General features: G+C 42.2%; 1 protein-coding gene across 4 annotated transcripts; it reads left to right on the forward strand.

Moving 5' to 3' along the window:
* Window positions 1-633: 633 nt before the first annotated feature.
* Window positions 634-8,853, forward strand: LOC118368417 (gap junction beta-4 protein-like). Of its 4 annotated transcripts, none has more exons than XM_052496925.1 (3): window positions 634-784; window positions 3,039-4,032; window positions 7,712-8,853. In XM_052496925.1, exon 2 carries the CDS (start codon window positions 3,171-3,173, stop codon window positions 3,993-3,995), a length of 825 nt encoding a protein of 274 aa, XP_052352885.1. In that variant the 5' UTR covers window positions 634-784; window positions 3,039-3,170; the 3' UTR covers window positions 3,996-4,032; window positions 7,712-8,853. The 4 variants fall into 4 exon arrangements, with proteins under 4 accessions (XP_052352885.1, XP_052352886.1, XP_035608380.1 ...); XM_052496926.1 differs by having other exon boundaries at window positions 8,158-8,853; XM_052496927.1 differs by lacking the exon at window positions 7,712-8,853 and adding an exon at window positions 2,794-2,859 and having other exon boundaries at window positions 666-784; window positions 3,039-5,987.
* The last annotated feature ends 11,341 nt before the right edge of the window (window positions 8,854-20,194 follow it).

Genomic DNA, 20,194 nt, shown 5'->3' on the forward strand with positions numbered 1-20,194 from the left:
CAATTAACTATCAGGTAGAATAGAAAACCAGCAGGTTCGGGACCTCGTAGGGTAAGAGGTGAGTACCCCTGTTCTAGACCATTCTGTGCTTTTAACTTTGTGGCAACAGTTTGGAGAATCCTTTTCCTGTTTAAGCAGGACAATGCCCCGCTGCACAAAGCAAAGTCCAAACAGAAATGGTTTGAGCCAGGCCTAATCGCCCAACCTCACTAATGTTGTTTTGGCTGAATGGAAGCAATTCCCTGCAGCATTGTTTCAACATCTAGTGGAAAGCTTTCCCAGAGGAGTGGAGGCTGTTATAGCAGCAAAGGGGGACAAACTCTGTATTAATGCCCACGATTTTGTAATGAGATGTTCGATGTGCAGGTGTCCACATACACTACCTGACGAAAAGTATCTGTGACCAACAGACTCATATCTTTATTCCTAGTAATGTGAAATCCATAGATTAGGGCCTAAGGCATTTATTTCAATTGACTGATTTCCTTAAATGAACTGATAACTCAGTCAAATATTTTGAATTAATGCATGTTTATATTGTAGTTCTGTACATTTAAATGGCCCGTGAAACCGCTCATCTGCATGGTTCACGAGCCACACCTGAACAAGTTCATTGTTGTACGACAACATCGCTTTGCGTGACTGACTGCTCCACCCACACGCCTGCGTTGAGAAACCGATTTTCATCGGTGGGGTCGCATTCAAAGAGTTTTTTCTCGTTCCTATTCGGACTGCAACTTCCCCGACTGAGTTTATGGTCCTTTTGTCATAGACATTTTGAAGTGTAAGTACATGATTTGTTTACATTTCCAGCTGTGTATCAATACTAGTAGTGTAAGGTTATTAGATTCCGATAGAGAAAGTTTGGGTTATTTTTCATTGGTTGAAGAGACTGCGTTTGGGAAAGGTTTTCTCTATTCTTTTTCTATTATTCAGCGAACTCACTAGAATAAACAATTGGGGAATAAAGTACTGTAGTTGCTGCATAGCCTGTCGGTGTTAAGACCTACTCTGAACATTTAACTTGCCTTTTTGCAATAGTTAACTTGCTACTAAATAGGAATCTTGTCATGTACTTTTAGGACATGGGTGTTTTTGCCATCCTTGATACATACACATTATTATTCATCATTTAATCTCATTTTGAAAAAGGCGGTAAGTGTGAAAATAGCTCCCAGTTATGCCTATTTATTACACAGGGAAAAAACAATTGTGTGAATAAAACATGGGAATAATGTACCAAGTCAGTTGTCCAACTGAATGTATTCAATTGAAATAGGTCTTCACATTTCAGTTTAAACCCCTCTGAATCTGCCTTAATCGTTATCCACGTCTTCAGCGCCCGGGGGTTAAATATATACAGGGTCAGTCAAAAGTTTGGACACACCTACTCATTCCAGGGTTGTTTAAAAAAAAAACTATTTTCTACATTGTAGTATAATAGTGAAGACATCAACATGATGAAATAACGCATTGAATCATGCAGTAACCAAAAAATGGTTAAACAAATCAAAATATATTTGAGATTCTTCAAAGTAGCCACCATTTGCCTTGATGACAGCTTTGCACACTCTTGGCATTCTCTCAACCAGCATCATGAGGTAGTCACCTCCAATGCATTGAATAAACAGATGTGTCTTTGTGGAAGTTAATTCGTGGAATTTCTTTCTTTCCTTGATGCGTTTCAGCCAATCAGTTGTGTTGTGACAAGGTAAGGGTGGTATACAGAAGATAGCTCTATTTGGTTAAAGACCAAGTCCATATTATGGCAAGAACAGTTAAAATAAGCAAAGAGAAATGACAGTCCATCATTACTTTAAGACATGAAGGTCAGTCAATGTGGAAAATGTCAAGGACTTTGAAAGTTTCTTCAAGTGCAGTTGCAAAAACCATCAAGCGCTATGATGAAAATGGCTCTCATGAAGACCGCCACAGGAAAGGAAGACCCAGAGTTACCTCTGCTGCAGAGGATAAGTTCATTAGAGTTACCAGCCTCAGCAATTGGAGCCCAAATCAATATATTACAAGTTGAAGTAACAGACACATTTCAAAATAAACTGTTTAGAGAAGACTATGTGAATCAGGCCTTCATGGTCGAATTGCTGCAAAGAAACCACTATTAAAGGACACCAATAATAAGAGACTAAGAAACACAAATAATGGACAAATAATGGACATTAGAACGGTGGAAATCTGTCCTTTGGTCTGATTTTTGGTTGCAACTGCCGTGTATTTGTGAGACACAGAGTAGGTGAACGGATGATTTCCGCATGTGTGGTTCCCACCATGAAGCCATGGAGGAAGAGGTGTGATGGTGTGGTGGTGTTTTGCTGGGGACACTGTCAGTGATTTATTTAGAATTCAAGGCACACTTAACAAGCATGGCTACCACAGCATTCTACAGCGATATGCCATCCCATCTGGTTTGGGCTTAGTTCAATTTATTTTTCAATATGACAATGACACAACACACCTCCAGGCTGTATAAGAGCTATTTTACAAAGGAGTGTGATAGTGCTGCATCAGATGACCTAGCCTCCACAATCCCCCCGACCTCAACCAAATGGTGATGGTTTGGGATGATTCTGACCGCTGAGTGAAGGAAAAGCAGCCAACAAGTGCTCAGCATTTGTGGGAACTCCTTCAAGACTGTTGGAAAATCATTCCAGGTGAAGCTGGTTGAGAGAAGGCCAACGGTGTGCAAAGCTGTCATCGAGGCAAAGGGTGATTACGCATTAAGAAGGAAAGAAATTCCACAAATTAACTTAACCTGTTAATTGAAATACATTCCAGGTGACTACCTCATGTAGCTGGTTGAGAGAATGCCAAGAGTGTGCAAAGCTGTCATCAAGGCAAAAGGTGGCTACTTTGAAGAATCTCAAATATAAAATATATTTTGATTTAACAATTTTTTTGCTTACTACATTATTCCATGTGTTATTTCATAGTTCTGATGTCATAACACCAGTTATGTTTTTGTTCACTCAAACTCAAAGGCCATCTCTTCCCCCTAATCCCTCTCTCTCTCTCTTCTATAGATGGCTGGAAGTAAAGAACACTCCAGAATTTGACTTGAGATCTCAACCAACAATTTTCAACCGAAAAGGGTTTCTCACACCATCCTCCATCTTAACTTCTGTCAGAGAGGTAGATTGTGAGTCAGCTTTCCAATGAATTGGGCATTCCTCCAGGGCCTCCTCAGTGGGGTGAACAAGTACTCCACGGCATTCGGCCGTGTGTGGCTGTCCGTTGTCTTCCTCTTTAGGGTCATGGTGTTTGTCGTGGCAGCAGAGAAGGTGTGGGGGGATGAGCAGAAGGACTTCCAGTGCAACACGGCCCAGCCTGGCTGCCATAATGTCTGTTACGACCACTTCTTCCCTGTGTCCCACATCCGCCTATGGGCCCTGCAGCTCATCTTTGTCACCTGTCCCTCCTTCATGGTGGTGATGCACGTGGCCTACAGAGATGAACGTGAGCGCAAACACACGCTCAAATATGGCGAGGGCTGTCGGAAACTTTACAAGAACACCGGCAAGAAGCGCGGGGGGCTGTGGTGGACCTACGTCCTGACCCTGATCTTCAAGATAGCGGTGGACGGCACCTTTGTGTATTTAATCTATCATATCTACGAGGGCTATGACTTCCCCTCTCTCATCAAGTGTGAGCAGAAGCCCTGTCCCAACAAGGTGGACTGCTTCATCTCTCGCCCCACAGAGAAGCGTATCTTCACCATTTTCATGGTGGTCACCAGCCTGGCCTGTATCCTGCTATCTTTCTTTGAGATCCTGTACCTGGTGGGGAAACGATGTAAAGAGTGTTTCATCCAGATACACCAATCACGCAACTCCACCATCCAGTCACGCCAGGTGGTCATGGCTACGTCTCTGGTGATCGGTGGCAAGAATCAAATGGAGTCCAACTCTCTAAAGTTGCCCAGCAAGGATGCCTCAGCCCCATCTTATACTCAAGGTTGGGGAGTAACTGATTACATGTAATCAGTCACATGTAACCTGATTACTAAAAAAAAAAAAGGTAATCAATTAAGTCACCAACAAAAATATTGTAATCAGATTACAGATACTGTTGATTACTTTTACATTTAGAAAAGATTTTTGGCCCAAAAAAAATACATGAACACCTTTCTGTTTTCTCAATGACATTCAATTCAGCATTGAAAAAAGGTTTCAAGTTTAAGTTTGTTCCACATGAGCGAGTCTGACCACAAGTGAAAGACCACTATGATGACACACCAAAAAGAGAGAATATAAAGAAGTCGAATAACGAGTCTGGAGGCAATGAGAAGTATCTTCCATTGCCTCCAGTATCTTCCATTTCTCTTCTGGATAGGCAAGACTTGGCCAGTTCTTCATTGTTCCTCTGTAGGCATTGTTTACTTACCTTTGTGTTGATGACCGGTGTCCCCCCCACTCCCGCACACTGACTCGGTACCGGTACACCCTGTATAGCCTCTTTATTGTGTTACTTTTTTTAACTTTAGTTTATTTAGTAAATATTTTCTCAACTCTATTTCTTGAACTGCATTGTTGGTTAAGGACTTGTAAGTAAGCATTTCACGGTAAGCTCTATACCTGTTTTATTCGGCGCATGTGACCAATTTGATTACAACACAATCAAATGAATTGAGTCACTTTAAATAAAACATCCATCATTAGCAGAGTTTTGCACCAGGGCTGGGCAATGTGATATATTCTCAAGTTATTTGTTTGCTGTCTACCACACCTCACAACTTTACCATTGTTATTTTTCGGAAAGGACTCAACCTTTGCCACACTGTGCCCACACCATTGTTGTTCTTATGCCCTGGGAAGTTTTACCTGTCTCATCCTCCATTACTAATAGCAGAGGCGGCTTTAGGCTTTGTTGTGAAAAGATGGCGCATACGTCAATATTGATAGATGATGAAAGATTTTTTTAAATCCTTCTGGATATTGAGAGAGTATTTTTCTGGTCATGTTGTTTGTCAGTAGGTTATGCACAACTATGGCTTGAATACTGACGATTCATTTCTGTGTTCATGTGTATGATAGATTATAAAATACATGCACTCTGCACAAAGCCAGTAAAGCGTGTTGATTTGAATGTGTTTCAGTAAACATAGTTGTTGATGATATGTCCCAGAATGTATATTACATGGATGCAAACAGTGAGGTCCACTTATAGGTATATTTACATATTTTTTTATCAAAGTACAGTTGCAGTTTATCTATTTCACTTTTTTGTTTGTATATTTATACAATGCAATTTATGTATTTTTCAAATACATTTGATAAATATAATGACTGAAGTGCACAACAGACAGTATTCAAATGAAGGGTTTTTTTGTTCAAAGATTCTTAAATATGGATCAAGACCATGAATAAAGTCCCTGAGTATGGTAGGAAAGATACTTTATTTCGGATTAATCATAATTTCTGAATTATACAGTATCAGTCCCATTTGACTCTCTTGTGACAGCCTTGGATGGTTTGGTTCTGGGTGCTGATATTAGTCCCATATCATCACCAGTGCATTAGTAACAGCAGTTATTGATGAAGCTCATACTATATGGGGACCAGAACATATGAAGCACACTCTCATTGTATAAGAGGACCTGTCCATTTGTCAGTGGTGTAAAGTACTTAAGTAAAAATACTTTAAAGTACTACTTAAGTCGTTTTTTGGGGTATCTGTACATTAGTATTTATATTTTTGACTACTTGTACTTTTACCTCACTACATTCCTAAAGAAAATAATTGACTTTTTACACTATCAATTTTCCCTGACTCCCGAAACTACTCATTACATTTTGAATTCTTAGCAGGACAGAAAAATGGTCCAATTCACACACTTATCAGAACATCCCTGGTCATCTCTACTGCCTCTGATCTGGCGGACTCACTAAACACACGTTTTGTTTGTAAATTATGTCTGAGTTTTGCAATGTACCCCTGGGTATCTGTAAATAAAATAAAAACAAGAAAATGGTGCCGTCTGGTTTGCTTAATATAAGGAATTTGAAATTATTTATACTTTTACTTTTGGTACTTAAGTATATTTTAGCAATTACATTTACTTTTGATATTTAAGTGTATTTAAAACCAAAAACCTTTAGACTTTTACTCCCAAGTAGTATTTTACTGGGTGATTCACATTTACGTGAATCCTTTTCTATTTGGGTATCTATACTTTTACTCAAGTATGACAATTGGATATTTTTTCAACCACTGCCATTTGTATGGACAGAGGTTGGGTCCCCAGTTTAACACGTCAGCCAGAACTGTAGACCCACCCAGTGGAGAAATTTGACCATCTCTGGGACAGGTTCTGAGTTGGTGACTCTGTTTACATGGAAATGAGAGAAAAGAAAAGGGATAATATGTGTAGTAAAGGTGAACACAGGGCTGTGAGGTGAAATCAAACAAGTTACTCTCACTTGGTATTCCAGAAAGGGGCATTTAAAGTTGTTCAATGATGTGTATGTTTTTGTCTTCTGTAATAGTCAACCAGGAATCAAGGACGGACCATGTCTGTTGACACTGAATGTAATCTGCCTGTATCCTTTCTCTCTATTCAGCATCTTGAATCAGGACTTGTGGGTCTTTTACTGCGTATACAAAGAAAATAACACACCTTTGCAGCAGCAAGACTGTACAGGATTCTCTGTTAGTTCTGCCCCAGCTCCTCATCTTCTGTTTGTATACCGCCCTATAAGACAAGTACTGACACAACATTGGAGTAGTTTTCCTGTTCTATTCTCTCAGCGTGTGGAGACATGCGCTGCACAGCGGTTGAGTCATGGGCTGCATTCCATCAGGTGTGCCCGTCCAACTGCCTGGATCAGTTGTCATTAAACTGGAGCCAAAAAGGAACTTTCCACTCCATCCCTGTCTCCTAAACCTAGTACATAAATTACAGAAAGTGTTGCCAAGGAAGATGTTGACGTGTCTTATAAGAGGCCTATGACCATTGTAAAGATTCCTGAAGTGTGATATCTGGGAGGATCTTTTCTTACAATACCTGATGATAACTTTTAGTCTAGTGGTGAACCATTGCCATCATGCCTCATTCTCAAAAGCTAGACAGAAGTCACATCCTTTGTCTATGTAGTTACATTGAGCCTAACTGTCATATTGGCTGCATTTACACAACCCAATTCTGATATTTGTTTCCCTAATTTGTAATTTGACCAAACAGATCAGCTCTTTTGACAGTCATTTGGCAGAATATCAGAACTTGTGTAAAACGCAGCCCTTGATTGAGTGACTAAAGGATTGCATGAATCTATTGGATGAGTCGTTGTGAATAGCCTGTGGAATGTGAATAGAGGTGGTCATCCTGTCTGGGTTGGCGCCCCCCCACTTGGGCTGTGCCGTGGCGGAGATCTTTGTGGGCTATACTCAGCCTTGTCTCAGGATGGTAAGTTGGTGTTTGAAGATATCCCTCTAGTGGTGTGGGGGCTGTGCTTTGGCAAAGTGGGTGGGGTTATATCCTTCCTGTTTGGCCCTGTCCGGGGGTGTCCTCGGATGGGGCCACAGTGTCTCCTGTCCCCTCCTGTCTCAGCCTCCAGTATTTATGCTGCAGTAGTTTGTGTCGGGGGGCTAGGGTCAGTTTGTTATATCTGGAGTACTTCTCCTGTCCTAATTCGGTGTCCTGTGTGAATCTAAGTGTGCGTTCTCTAATTCTCTCCTTCTTTCTTTCTCTCTCTCGGAGGACCTGAGCCCTAGGACCATGCCCCAGGACTACCTGACATGATGACTCCTTGCTGTCCCCAGTCCACCTGGCCATGCTGCTGCTCCAGTTTCAACTGACCTGAGCCCTAGGACCATGCCCCAGGACTACCTGACATGATGACTCCTTGCTGTCCCCAGTCCACCTGGCCATGCTGCTGCTCCAGTTTCAACTGACCTGAGCCCTAGGACCATGCCCCAGGACTACCTGACATGATGACTCCTTGCTGTCCCCAGTCCACCTGGCCATGCTGCTGCTCCAGTTTCAACTGTTCTGCCTTACTATTATTCGACCATGCTGGTCATTTATGAACATTTGAACATCTTGGCCATGTTCTGTTATAATCTCCACCTGGCAAAGCCAGAAGAGGACGGGCCACCCCACATATGCTCTCTCTAATTCTCTCTTTCTTTCTTTCTCTCTCTCAGAGGACCTGAGCCCTAGGACCGTGCCCCAGGACTACCTGACATGATGACTCCTTGCAGTCCCCGGTCCACTTGACTGTGCTGCTGCTCCAGTTTCAACTGTTCTGCCTTGTTATTATTCGACCATGCTGGTCATTTATGAACATTTGAACATCTTGGCCATGTTCTGTTATAATCTCCACCCGGCACAGCCAGGAGAGGACTGGCCACCCCACATAGCCTGGTTCCTCTCTAGGTTTCTTCCTAGGTTTTGGCCTTTCTAGTGAGTTTTTCCTAGCCACCGTGCTTCTACACCTGCATTGCTTGCTGTTTGGGGTTTTAGGCTGGGTTTCTGTACAGCACTTTGAGATATCAGCTGATGTACGAAGGGCTATATAAATACATTTGATTTGATTTGATTTGAGGTAGAATACTTCTCCTTGGTGGATGTGAACAAAATACAGAAAAATAGAAACCAGTTCAAGGGCAGGAATGTATGTGGGGGAGATTGCCCATTCACTGATCTGAGACCTCTGATGCGTGGGCAAAGTGGATGAACAGTAAACACTATTTGAGAGAGGTGTTATATGAAATGAAGAAAGTGTTTGATGTCATTGAAAGTTCACATCCCATGGGTACATACGTGTGATCCCAGTGTGTTATAATCCTGAAGCATTAGTACGTATCAGCCTGTATGAAATATAAAATATGTCAATAGCTCAGGTGTGTTTGTGTGTCTGTTTGAGAACATGGATGCTCAAATACATACTAGTCACACACATTAAAAGTTGAATGCACATGTAGAAACTGTACATTCATATAACATAAGCCTTTTTGCCTTTGTTGTTGTGTCATGTGTGGGGACATACAGTAACGCGATAGCGTTGAATAGAGGCAATCCTCCTCATAGAGCTGATATGTTCTGACATGTTTGGAGAATTATCACAAGTAGACATTTGATGATGTTTTCCATACACCACACATCTGGGAGTTTTTTTTTTGTTGCCCACAAATATTCTCCCAACAAAGATGTGCTTATGGCCATCTGAAAATATACTGATACTCTTTGTCCTGGGAACATCAACACAGCCATCCAGTAAAAGACATTGTGAACATCTTCTATGAAAGCTTATCTCCAAAGTTTGCGCATAAAAGTGGGTGGTTGCTGGTCGTATCAAGGAGAAATGAGCCACAGTCCATTTCCTTGGAGATTTAGATTTGGGATGATCTCCATAGTAAGCAAAAACCTTCTAGTTCAGTCCATCCCTGGCCTCTAGATAACCATGAAGAATAAGAATAAGGGAATAAAGAGACAACAAAGGAAGGTCTCTGCATGTCAGTGAAACAAAGTAAAAATAACATTTGTTCAATGAAAAGGGGGTAGAGAAACAATGAAAAGTCAGGTAACTTAAAAAAACAGGTAATATGATAAGGAATTGCTGTGCCTTTGTTAAAAAAGTTGAAAGGATGAATTATCTTGCTGATTTGAAAGTGCCCCCCTCCCTCTCACCCACTGCCTCGCGCCTTCCGCTGGCCCACCTCTCCATTCAATAATAGAGTTACCTTGCACCAGGTAAGCCTTTGATGCTTTCCACCAATCAGGTGTAAGGAACAGCAGCCAAAGAAAACATCGTATTCACCTCTGGGTGTGGCGGTCTCTTATGTTAGTGGAGGGCTGGAAGCATTCCGGAACAAGTTCCAACTGGAAGAAAGGACTGTGCATAGAAACAGGAGCTGGAAATCAAGACCAACACACAAACAAAACATGCTCAAACTGCTGTTTCCTTATATCCATTTGTCCTGGGTTAAGTTAATGGAGAGATGGCCTATCAATAACATGATAATACCAATTTATTGTGTATGTAACTTAACATGTGTAGGTAGTATATACACTGCTCAAAAAAATAAAGGGAACACTAAAATAACACAACCTAGATCTAAATGAATGAAATATTCTAATTAAATACTTTTTTCTTTACATAGTTGAATGTGCTGACAACAAAATCACACAAAAATTATCAATGGAAATCTAATTTATCAACCCATGGAGGTCTGGATTTGGAGTCACACTCAAAATTAAAGTGGAAAACCACACTACAGGCTGATCCAACTTTGATGTAATGTCCTAAAAACAATCAAAATGAGGCTCAGTAGTGTGTGTGGCCTCCACGTGTCTGTATGACCTCCCTACAACGCCTGGGCATGCTCCTGATGAGGTGGCGGATGGTCTCCTCAGGGATCTCCTCCCAGACCTGGACTAAAGCATCCGCCAACTCCTGGACAGTCTGTGGTGCAACGTGGCGTTGGTGGATGGAGTGAGACATGATGTCCCAGATGTGCTCAATTGGATTCAGGTCTGAGGAACAGGCGCGCCAGTCCATAGCATCAATGCCTTCCTCTTACAGGAACTGCTGACACACTCCAGCCACATGAGGTCTAGAATTGTCTTGCATTAGGAGGAACCCAGGGCCAACCGCACCAGCATATGGTCTCACAAGGGGTCTGAGGATCTCATCTCGGTACCTAATGGCAGTCAGGCTACCTCTGGCGAGCACATGGAGGGCTGTCCGGCCCCCCAAAGAAATGCCACCCCACACCATGACTGACCCACCGCCAAACCGGTCATGCTGGAGGATGTTGCAAGCAGCAGAACGTTCTCCACGGCGTCTCCAGACTCTGTCACGTCTGTCACGTGCTCAGTGTGAACCTGCTTTCATCTGTGAAAAGCACAGGGCGCCAGTGGCTAATTTGCTAATCTTGGTGTTCTCTGGCAAATGCCAAACGTCCTGCACGGTGTTGGGCTGTAAGCACAACCCACACCCGTGGACGTTGGGTCCTCATACCACCCTCATGGAGTCTGTTTCTGACCGTTTGAGTAGACACATGCACATTTATGGCCTGCTGGAGGTCATTTTGCAGGGCTCTGGCAGTGCTCCTCCTGCTCCTCCTTTCACAAAGGCGTAGGTAGCAGCCCTGCTGCTGGGTTGTTGCCCTCCTACGGCCTCCTCCACGTCTCCTGATGTACTGGCCTGTCTCCTGGTAGCACCTCCATGCTCTGGACACTACGCTGACAGACACAGCAAACCTTCTTGCCACAGCTGGCATTGATGTGTCATCCTGGATGAGCTGCACTACCTGAGCCACTTGTGTGGGTTGTAGACTCCGCCTCATGCTACCACTAGAGTGAAAGCACCGCCAGCATTCAAAAGTGACCAAAACATCAGCCAGGAAGCATAAGAACTGAGAAGTGGTCTGTGGTCACAACCTGCAGAACCCCTCCTTTATTGGGGGTGTCTTGCTAATTGCCTATAATTTCCACCTGTTGTCTATTCCATTTGCACAACAGCATGTGAAATGTATTGTCAATCAGTGTTGCTTCCTAAGTGGACAGTTTGATTTCACAGAAGTGTGATTGACTTGGAGTTACATTGTGTTGTTTAAGTGTTCCCTTTATTTTTTTGAGCAGTGTACATGACCACTACACTACATGACCAAAAGTATGTTGACGCCTGCTAGTCCAACATCTTATTCCAAAATCAGGGCCATTAATATGGATTTGGTCCTCCCTTTACTGCTATAACAGCCTCTACTCTTCTAGGAAGACTTTCCACTAGATGTTGGAACATTTCTGCAGGGACTTGTTTCCATTCAGCCACACCAGCATAAGTGAGGTCGGCATTGATGTTGGGTGATTAGGCCTGGCTCGCTGTCAGCGTTCCAATTCATCCCAAAGGTGTTCGATTGGGTTGAGGTCAGGGCTCTGTGCAGGCCAGTCATGTTCTTCCACATCGATCTATACAAACCATTGCTGTATGGACCTCGCTTTGTGCACGGGGGCATTGTCATGCTGAAACAGGAAAGGGCCTTCCTCAAACTTTTGCCACAAAGTTGGAAGCACAGAATCGTCTAGAATGTCATTATATGCTGTAACATTAAGATTTCCCTTCACTGGAACTAAGGGGTCTAGTCCGAACCATGAAAAACAGCCCCAGACCCATTATTCCTCCTCCACCAAACTTTACAGTTGGCATTATGCATTGGGCTGATCCTCCTCGCATCCGCGAAACCCAGATTAGTCCGTCAAGACTGCCAGATGATGAAGCGTGATTCATCACTCCAGAGAACACGTTTCCACTGCTCCAGAGTCCAAAGGTGGCGAGCATTACATCGCACCAGCCAACGCTTTGCATTGCGTATGGTGATCTTTTATGCGACTGCTCGTCCATGGAAACCCATTTCATGAAGCTCATGACGAACAGTTATTGTGCTGACATTGCTTCCAGAGGCAGTTTGGAAATCGGTAGTGAGTGTTGTAACCGAGGTCAGACGATTTTTGCGTGCTTAAGCACTCGGCGGGCCCGCTCTGTGAGCTTGTGTGGCGCTTGTGTGGCGCTTGTGTGGCCTACCACTTTGCGGCTGAGCCGTTGTTGCTCCTAGACATTTCCACTTCACAATAACAGTACTTACAGTTGACCGGGGCAGCTCTAGCAGGGCAGAAATCTGACAAACTGACTTGTTGGAAAGGTGGCATCCTATGATGGTGCCACATTGAAAGTCACTGAAAATCAAATCACATTTTATTTGTCACATGCTCTGAATACAACCTTACAGTGAAATGCTTACTTACAAGCCCTTAACCAACAGTGCAGTTTTAAGGGAAAAAAAGTGTTTAGAAAGTATTTGCTCAAATAAACTGAACATGCCGAAAAGAAAAATGTGAAAAATAAAAAAATAACACATTATTAAGGAGCAACAATAAAATAACAGTAGCGAGGCTATATGCAGCTGGTACCAGTACAGAGTCAATGTGCGGGGGTACCAGTTAGTAGAGGTAATTGAGGTCAAATGTACACATAGGTAGAGATAAAGTGACTTTGCATGGATAATAACCCGAGAGTAGTAGCAACGTAAAAATGGGGTTGGGGTGGGGACAATGCAAATAGTCCGGGTAGCCATTTGATTAGCTGTTCAGGAGTCTTATGGCTTGGGGGTAGAATCTGTTAAGAAGCCTTTTGGAACTAGACGGTACCGTTTTCCATGCTGTAGCAGAGAGAACAGGCTATGTGTCACGTGTGCTCCCTCTCCAGCCTCTAGGTCACTAGGCTCCCAGTCAGGGAGTCAGGAAGATGCACTTATTGAGGAAACCAGTGACTGATGTGGTGTACTCCTCAATGCCATCGGAAGAATCCCGGAACATATTCAAGTCTGTGCTAGCAAAACAGTCCTGTAGCTTAGCATCTGCTTCATCTGACCACTTCCTTATTGAGATAGCCGCTGGTACTTCCTGCTTTAGTTTTTGCTTGTAAGCAGGAATCAGGAGGATATAATTATGGTCAGATTTGCCAAATGGAGGGCGAGGGAGAGCTTTGTACGCATCTCTGTGTGTGGTGTAAAGGTGGCCTGGAGTCCCCCCCCCACTCTGGTTGCACATTTAACATGCTGGTAGAAATGAGGTAAAATGGATTTAAGTTTTCCTACACTAAAGTCCCCGGCCACCAGGAGCGCCACCTCTGGATGAGCATTTTCTTGTTTGCTTATGGCCTTATGCAGCTCATTGAGTGCCGTCTTAGTGCCAGCATCGGTTTGTGGTGATAAATAGACTAAGGGTGAATTTGTGTGTGAGAGATATATTATGTATAACCTACCTAAAAGCAAAAGATCGCTATGTACACAGGTAAGATCAGGGATATTGCCTCTGCGTATTGAAACATGTAAGATCAGGGATATTGTCTCTGCGAATTGAAACAGGTAAGATCAGGGATATTGTCTCTGCGTATTGAAACAGGTCAGATCAGGGATATTGTCTCTGCGTATTGAAACAGGTCAGATCAGGGATATTGTCTCTGCGTATTGAAACAGGTCAGATCAGGGATATTGTCTCTGCGTATTGAAACAGGTCAGATCAGGGATATTGTCTCTGCGTATTGAAACAGGTAAGATCAGGGATATTGCCTCTGCGTATTGAAACATGTAAGATCAGGGATATTGCCTCTGCGTATTGAAACAGGTAAGATCAGGGATATTGTCTCTGCGTATTGAAACAGGTCAGATCAGGGATATTGTCTCTGCGTATTGAAACAGGTCAGATCAGGGATATTGTCTCTGCGTATTGAAACAGGTAAGATCAGGGATATTGCCTCTGCGTATTGAAACAGGTCAGATCAGGGATATTGTCTCTGCGTATTGAAACAGGTAAGATCAGGGATATTGCCTCTGCGTATTGAAACATGTCAGTATTGTGGTGAAATGGAAGAGGAAAGACTACGTAACTATTGTGACCTCGAAGAAATAGAGAATGAAACAAATGTTATCCTCTATTGCCCTTTCTACCACGAGATATGCTTGCTCTTATTCCAGAAAGCATATACCCTGGCGTTATGTGGCTGAGTGATGAGGAGAAAATGAAATGTATATTTCCGTTTGCGGAATATTTAGATAAAGCCTGAGATAAAAGAAAAAGGGCGACCTATAATTAAATTGTAAAAATATTAAGCTTCTGTGTGGTAAATGGCGCGTGTGTGTGTGTGTGTGTGTGTGTGTGTGTGTGTGTGTGTGTGTGTGTGTGTGTGTGTGTGTGTGCATATTATTTTACTGCTCTAGGGATGTGAGTATTGTTTGGATAATCTTATTTACTATTATGTATTGATTTTTACCGTACTTTTTTTTAAACTCTTAATGCGGTGCAGAGAACACCGGAAGAAGAATTATAATTTAATTACCATAGTGAATTATTGTATTGTTTGTTTGTGTCAATTAATCCCATAAGGGATGCGTTGCCAATTGGCATTTTTGACACAAACAATTAAATGTAATTTAATTTTTTTTTTTTTTAAATAGCTATGAAAAATATAGATAAACTCCCTTGGTAAATAGTGTGGTCTGCAGCTTACCATGAGATACACTACCTCAGGCGAGCAAAACCTTAATATTAGATTTTGTGCCCCAGCTGTCATTGACAAGTAGACACAGACCGCCACCCCTTGTCTTACCGGAGGCAGCTGTTCTATCATACCAATACACGTAAATCCCAGCCAGCTGTTTGTTATCCATGTCGTCGTTCAGCCACGACTCGGTGAAACATAAGATATTACAGTTTTTAATGTCCTGTTATTAGGATAGTCTTGATCAGAGCTCATCCATTTTGTTACCCCATGATTGCACGTTGGCTAATAGGCCTACGTCCCCGATATCTCCGTCTTTTCTTCGTGCAAATTACGGGGATTTGGGCCTTGTCGGGTGTCTGAAGTAAATAATTTGCGTACAACTCGTTAAAGAAAAAATATTTGTCCAGTACGAGGTGAGTAATCGGTGTCCTGATATCAAGAAGCTCTTTTCGGTCATTTTGTACAAAATAAGTTACAAATAACGTGAAGCAACACACAATAGCACAATTGTTTAGGAGCCCGTAAAACGGCAGCCATCTCCTTCGCCATCGTTAAAAGATCTTCAGGAAGGTCATTCTATTGCCAATGCGTCTATGAATATCGCATGGCTGTGTGCTCGATTTTAAGGTAAAGGTAAAATAAATAAGAATAAATATACCTGCCAGCAACAGGTGTGGCTGAAATAGCCAAATGAAACACATTCCTAATATTGTGTTGCAAAGGAAGGTCTCTGCATGTCAATGCAACAAACAAAAGTACAAATGAAATGTGTTCAATGAAAAGAGGGTAGAGAAACACAATGAAAAGAGGGTAGAGAAACACAATGAAAAGAGGGTAGAGAAACACAATGAAAAGAGGGTAGAGAAACACAATGAAAAGAGGGTAGAGAAACACAATGAAAAGAGGGTAGAGAAACACAATGAAAAGAGGGTAGAGAAACACAATGAAAAGAGGGTAGAGAAACACAATGAAAAGAGGGTAACTTAAAAAAAAATGGTAATATGATAAGGAATTGCTGTGCCTTTATTTTACTTTCACTTCACTATATTCCTAAAGTAAATTATGTACTTTTTACTCCATACATTTTCCTTGACACCAAAAAGTACTTATTACATTTTGAATGCTCAGCAGGACAGGGAAATAGTCCAATTCACGCACTTATCAACAGAACAACCCTGGTCATCCCTACTGCCCCTGATCTGGCAGACTCACTCACTTATTTCATTTGTAAATTATGTCTGAATGTTAGAGTGTGCCCCTGGCTTTCCGTACATTTTAAAAACAAGAAAATGGTGTAATCTGGTTTCTTTAATATATGGAATTTGAAACGATTATGTATATATTTACCAATTACATTTACTTTTGATACTTAAGTATATTTTAAACCAAATACTTTTTGACTTTCACTCAAGTAGTATTTTACTGAGTGACTTTTACTTGAGTCATTTTCTATTAAGGTATCTCTACTTTTACTCAAGTATGACAGTTGGTTATTTTTTCCACCACTGCCTAGCACTAGGTAAGCCTTTGATGCTTTCCACCAATCAGGTGTAAGAAACAGCAGCTGAACAAAAACTCATATTCATCTCTGGGTGTGGCGGTCTCTTATGTTAGTGGAGGGTTGGAAGCATTCTGGAACAAGTTTCAACTAGAAGAAAGAACTGTGCATAGAAACAGGCGATAGAAATGAACATCAACACAAACAAAACATGCTCAAACAATCTGCTGTTTCCTTATCTCCGTTTGTCCTGAGTTTAGTTAATGGAGAAGAGATGGCATTTCAATAATATGCTAATACCTATTTATTGTGTATGTAACTTAACATGTGTGAGTAGTGTATATAAACTCAGCAACAACAAAAAAGTCCCTTTTTCAGGACCCTGTCTTTCAAAGATAATTCGTAAAAATCCAAATAACTTCACAGATCTTCATTGTAAAGGGTTTAAACACTGTTTCCCATCCTTGTTCAATGAACGATAAACAATTCATGAACATGCACCTGTGGAACGGTCGTTAAGACACTAACAGCTTACAGACGGTAGGCAATTAAGGTCACAGTTATGAAAACTTAGGACACTAAAGAGGCCTTTCTACTGACTCTGAAAAACACCAAAAGAAAGATGCCCAGGGTCCCTGCTCATCGTGAACGTGAACGTGCCTCAGGCATGCTGCAAGGAGGCATGAGGACTGCTCATGTGGCCAGGGCAATAAATTGCAATGTCCGTACTGTGAGACGCCTAAGACTACAGGGATACAGGACGGACAGCTGATCGTCCTCGCAGTGGCAGACCACGTGTAACAACACCTGCACAGGATTGGTACATCTGGACATCACACCTGCGGGACAGGTACAGTATGGCAACAACATCTGCCCGAGTTACACCAGGAACGCACAGTCAGTGCTCAGACTGTCCGCAATAGGCTGAGAGAGGCTGGCCTGAGGGCTTGTAGACCTGTTGTAGTAATGCAGGTCCTCACTAGACATCACTGGCAACAACGACGCCTATGGGCACAAACCCACCGTCTCTGGACCAGACAGGACTGGCAAAAAGTGCTCTTCTCTGACGAGTCGCGGTTCTGTCTTACCAGGGGTGATGGTCAGATTCACGTTTATCTTTGAAGGAATGAGCGTTACACCGAGGCCTGTACTCTGGAGCGGCGATTGATTTGGAGGTGGAAGGTCCGTCATGGTCTGGGGCGGTGTGTCACAGCATCATCGGACTGAGCTTGTTGTCCTTGCAGGCAATCTCAACGTTGTGCGTTACAGGGAAGACATCTTCCGACCTCATGTGGTACCCTTCCTGCAGGCTCATCCTGACATGACCCTCCAGCATGACAATGCCACCAGCCATACTGCTCGTTCTGTGCGTGATTTCCTGCAAGACAGGAATGTCAGTGGTCTGCCATGGCCAGCGAAAAGTCCAGATCTCAATCCCATTGAGCACATCTGGGACCTATTGGATTGGAGGGTGAGGGCTAAGGCCATACCCCCCAGAAATGTCTGGGAACTTGCAGGTGCCTTGGTGGAAGAGTGGGGTAACATCTCACAGCAAGAACTAGTAAATCTGCTGCAGTCCGTGAGGAGGAGATGCATTGCAGTACTTAATGCAGCTGGTGGCCACACCAGATACCAGAGGTGTGGCCTCGAGTCACATGACTTGGACTTGAGTCAGACTTCAAGAATTGTGTACAGATCCTTGCGACATGGGGCTGTGTATTATCATGCTGAAACATGAGGTGAAGGTAGCAGATGAATGGCAAGACAATGGGCCTCAGGATCTCATCACGGTATCTCTGTGCATTCAAATTGCCGTAGATAAAATGCAATTGTGTTTGTTGTCCGTAGCTTTTGTCTGCCCATACCAGAACCCCACTGCCACCATGGGGCACTCTTCGCAACATTGATGTCAGCAAACTGCTCGCCCACACCTCGCCATACACTCTGTCTGCCATCTGCACAGTATAGATGAAACCATGATTCATCCGTGAAGAGTAGACTTCTCCAGCGTGCCAGTGGCCATTGAAGGTGAGCATTTCCCCACTGAAGTCGCATACGATGTCGAACTGTAGTAAAGTCAAGATACTGGTGAGGATGACAGGCACGCAGATGAGCTTCCCTGAGATGGTTTCTGACAGTTCATGCAGAAATTCTTTGGTTGTGCAAAGCCATAGTGTCATGAGCTGTCCGGGTGGCTGGTATAAGATGATCCTGCAGATGAAGAAGCTGGATGTCGAGGTCCTGTGCTGGCGTGGTTACATGTGGTCTGTGAGGCTGGTTGGACGTACTGCCAAATTCTCTAAAATGTTGTTGGAGGCGACTTATGATAGAGAAATTAACAAATGAACATTCAATTATCTGGTAACTACTCTGGTGGACATTCCTGCTGTCAGCATGCTAATTGCATCTATGGCATTGTGTTGTGTGACAAAACTTCACATTTTAGAGTGGCCTTTTATTGTCTCCAGTACAAGGTGCACCTGTGTAATGATCATGCTGCTTAATCAGCTTCTTGATATTCCACACCTGTCAGGTGAATGAATTATGTTAGCAAAGTAGAAATGCTCACTGACAGGGATGTAAACAAATCTGTGCACAAAATTGCAGAGAAATAAGCTTTTTGGATGGAAAATTTATAGGATATTTTATTTCAGCTCATGAAACATGGGACCAACACTTTACATGTTGTGTTTATATTTTTGTTTGGTATACATATTTACTATCAGCAATTGCTGAATATGTGTTGCTGTATATTTAATGCAGCATACTGTAAATTATGGTTCATCGTGGAAAAATATTCTGGGAGAGAAAATAATCGCTGGCTCATTAACATATTTTGAGGTGCGTCTTCTAAGAGGCTATAGTTGTTGCACCCATTAGTGAGGAGTTCTGTACTGATTTAAGTTATATGAGGTACTATTATATAAGGGATTGATCAGAGTGATGGCTGGTGTTAAACCTTTAATGGTTGACTATTTAATCAAATCTGTTATGCCCTGTAATTACAGCCAGTTTGGAAGCCTTTGTTTAGGCCTCTAGAAGTGCAAGTGATATAAAACACCAAGTATTCATTAATATGCTATAATATACAAATGCCTATCAGCCAACTTGCTTGTGCCACTCCCTCGTAATTACAGTAAAGTACTGTAAAAAATGACTTTCTTACCGTTTCTTTGTCACTTTTACAGTATTGTACTGTCTTTCATTGCTTTGACATTATAGTAATTTACAGGAAGCAGACATCCAATTACCGTGAATATTTCAGTAATGTATTAGCATTATCCAGAGATAGTCAGAAATATACCATAAGATATCTTGTTGTAATTACAATTATTTTGAAGACCAGTATATCCTTAACTACAACAGGATTTTCAGTAACGATGCTATGACTATGACGTTTTTTTAAATGATCAATATTGGTTGAATGCACCAACTGTAAATTGTTAAGGACAAGAGTGCCCATTAAATTACCCAAATGTAAATGAAAATATAAAAATGAAAACTTGCAAAAACATGAATATGCTGTAATTGTAATTGGTCTGTAAATTATATTACAGTAACTGATGTGGTACTGTAAATTAGATTACATGAACATTTTTGGTACCATAAAATGTATTACAGTAGCTGTACTGTAAAATCAAATACAGTAACTTACTACCAATTACTAACCAGTGAGTTA

Source organism: Oncorhynchus keta, chromosome 35 (assembly GCF_023373465.1).
Source record: "Oncorhynchus keta strain PuntledgeMale-10-30-2019 chromosome 35, Oket_V2, whole genome shotgun sequence".
NCBI lineage: Eukaryota > Metazoa > Chordata > Actinopteri > Salmoniformes > Salmonidae > Oncorhynchus > Oncorhynchus keta.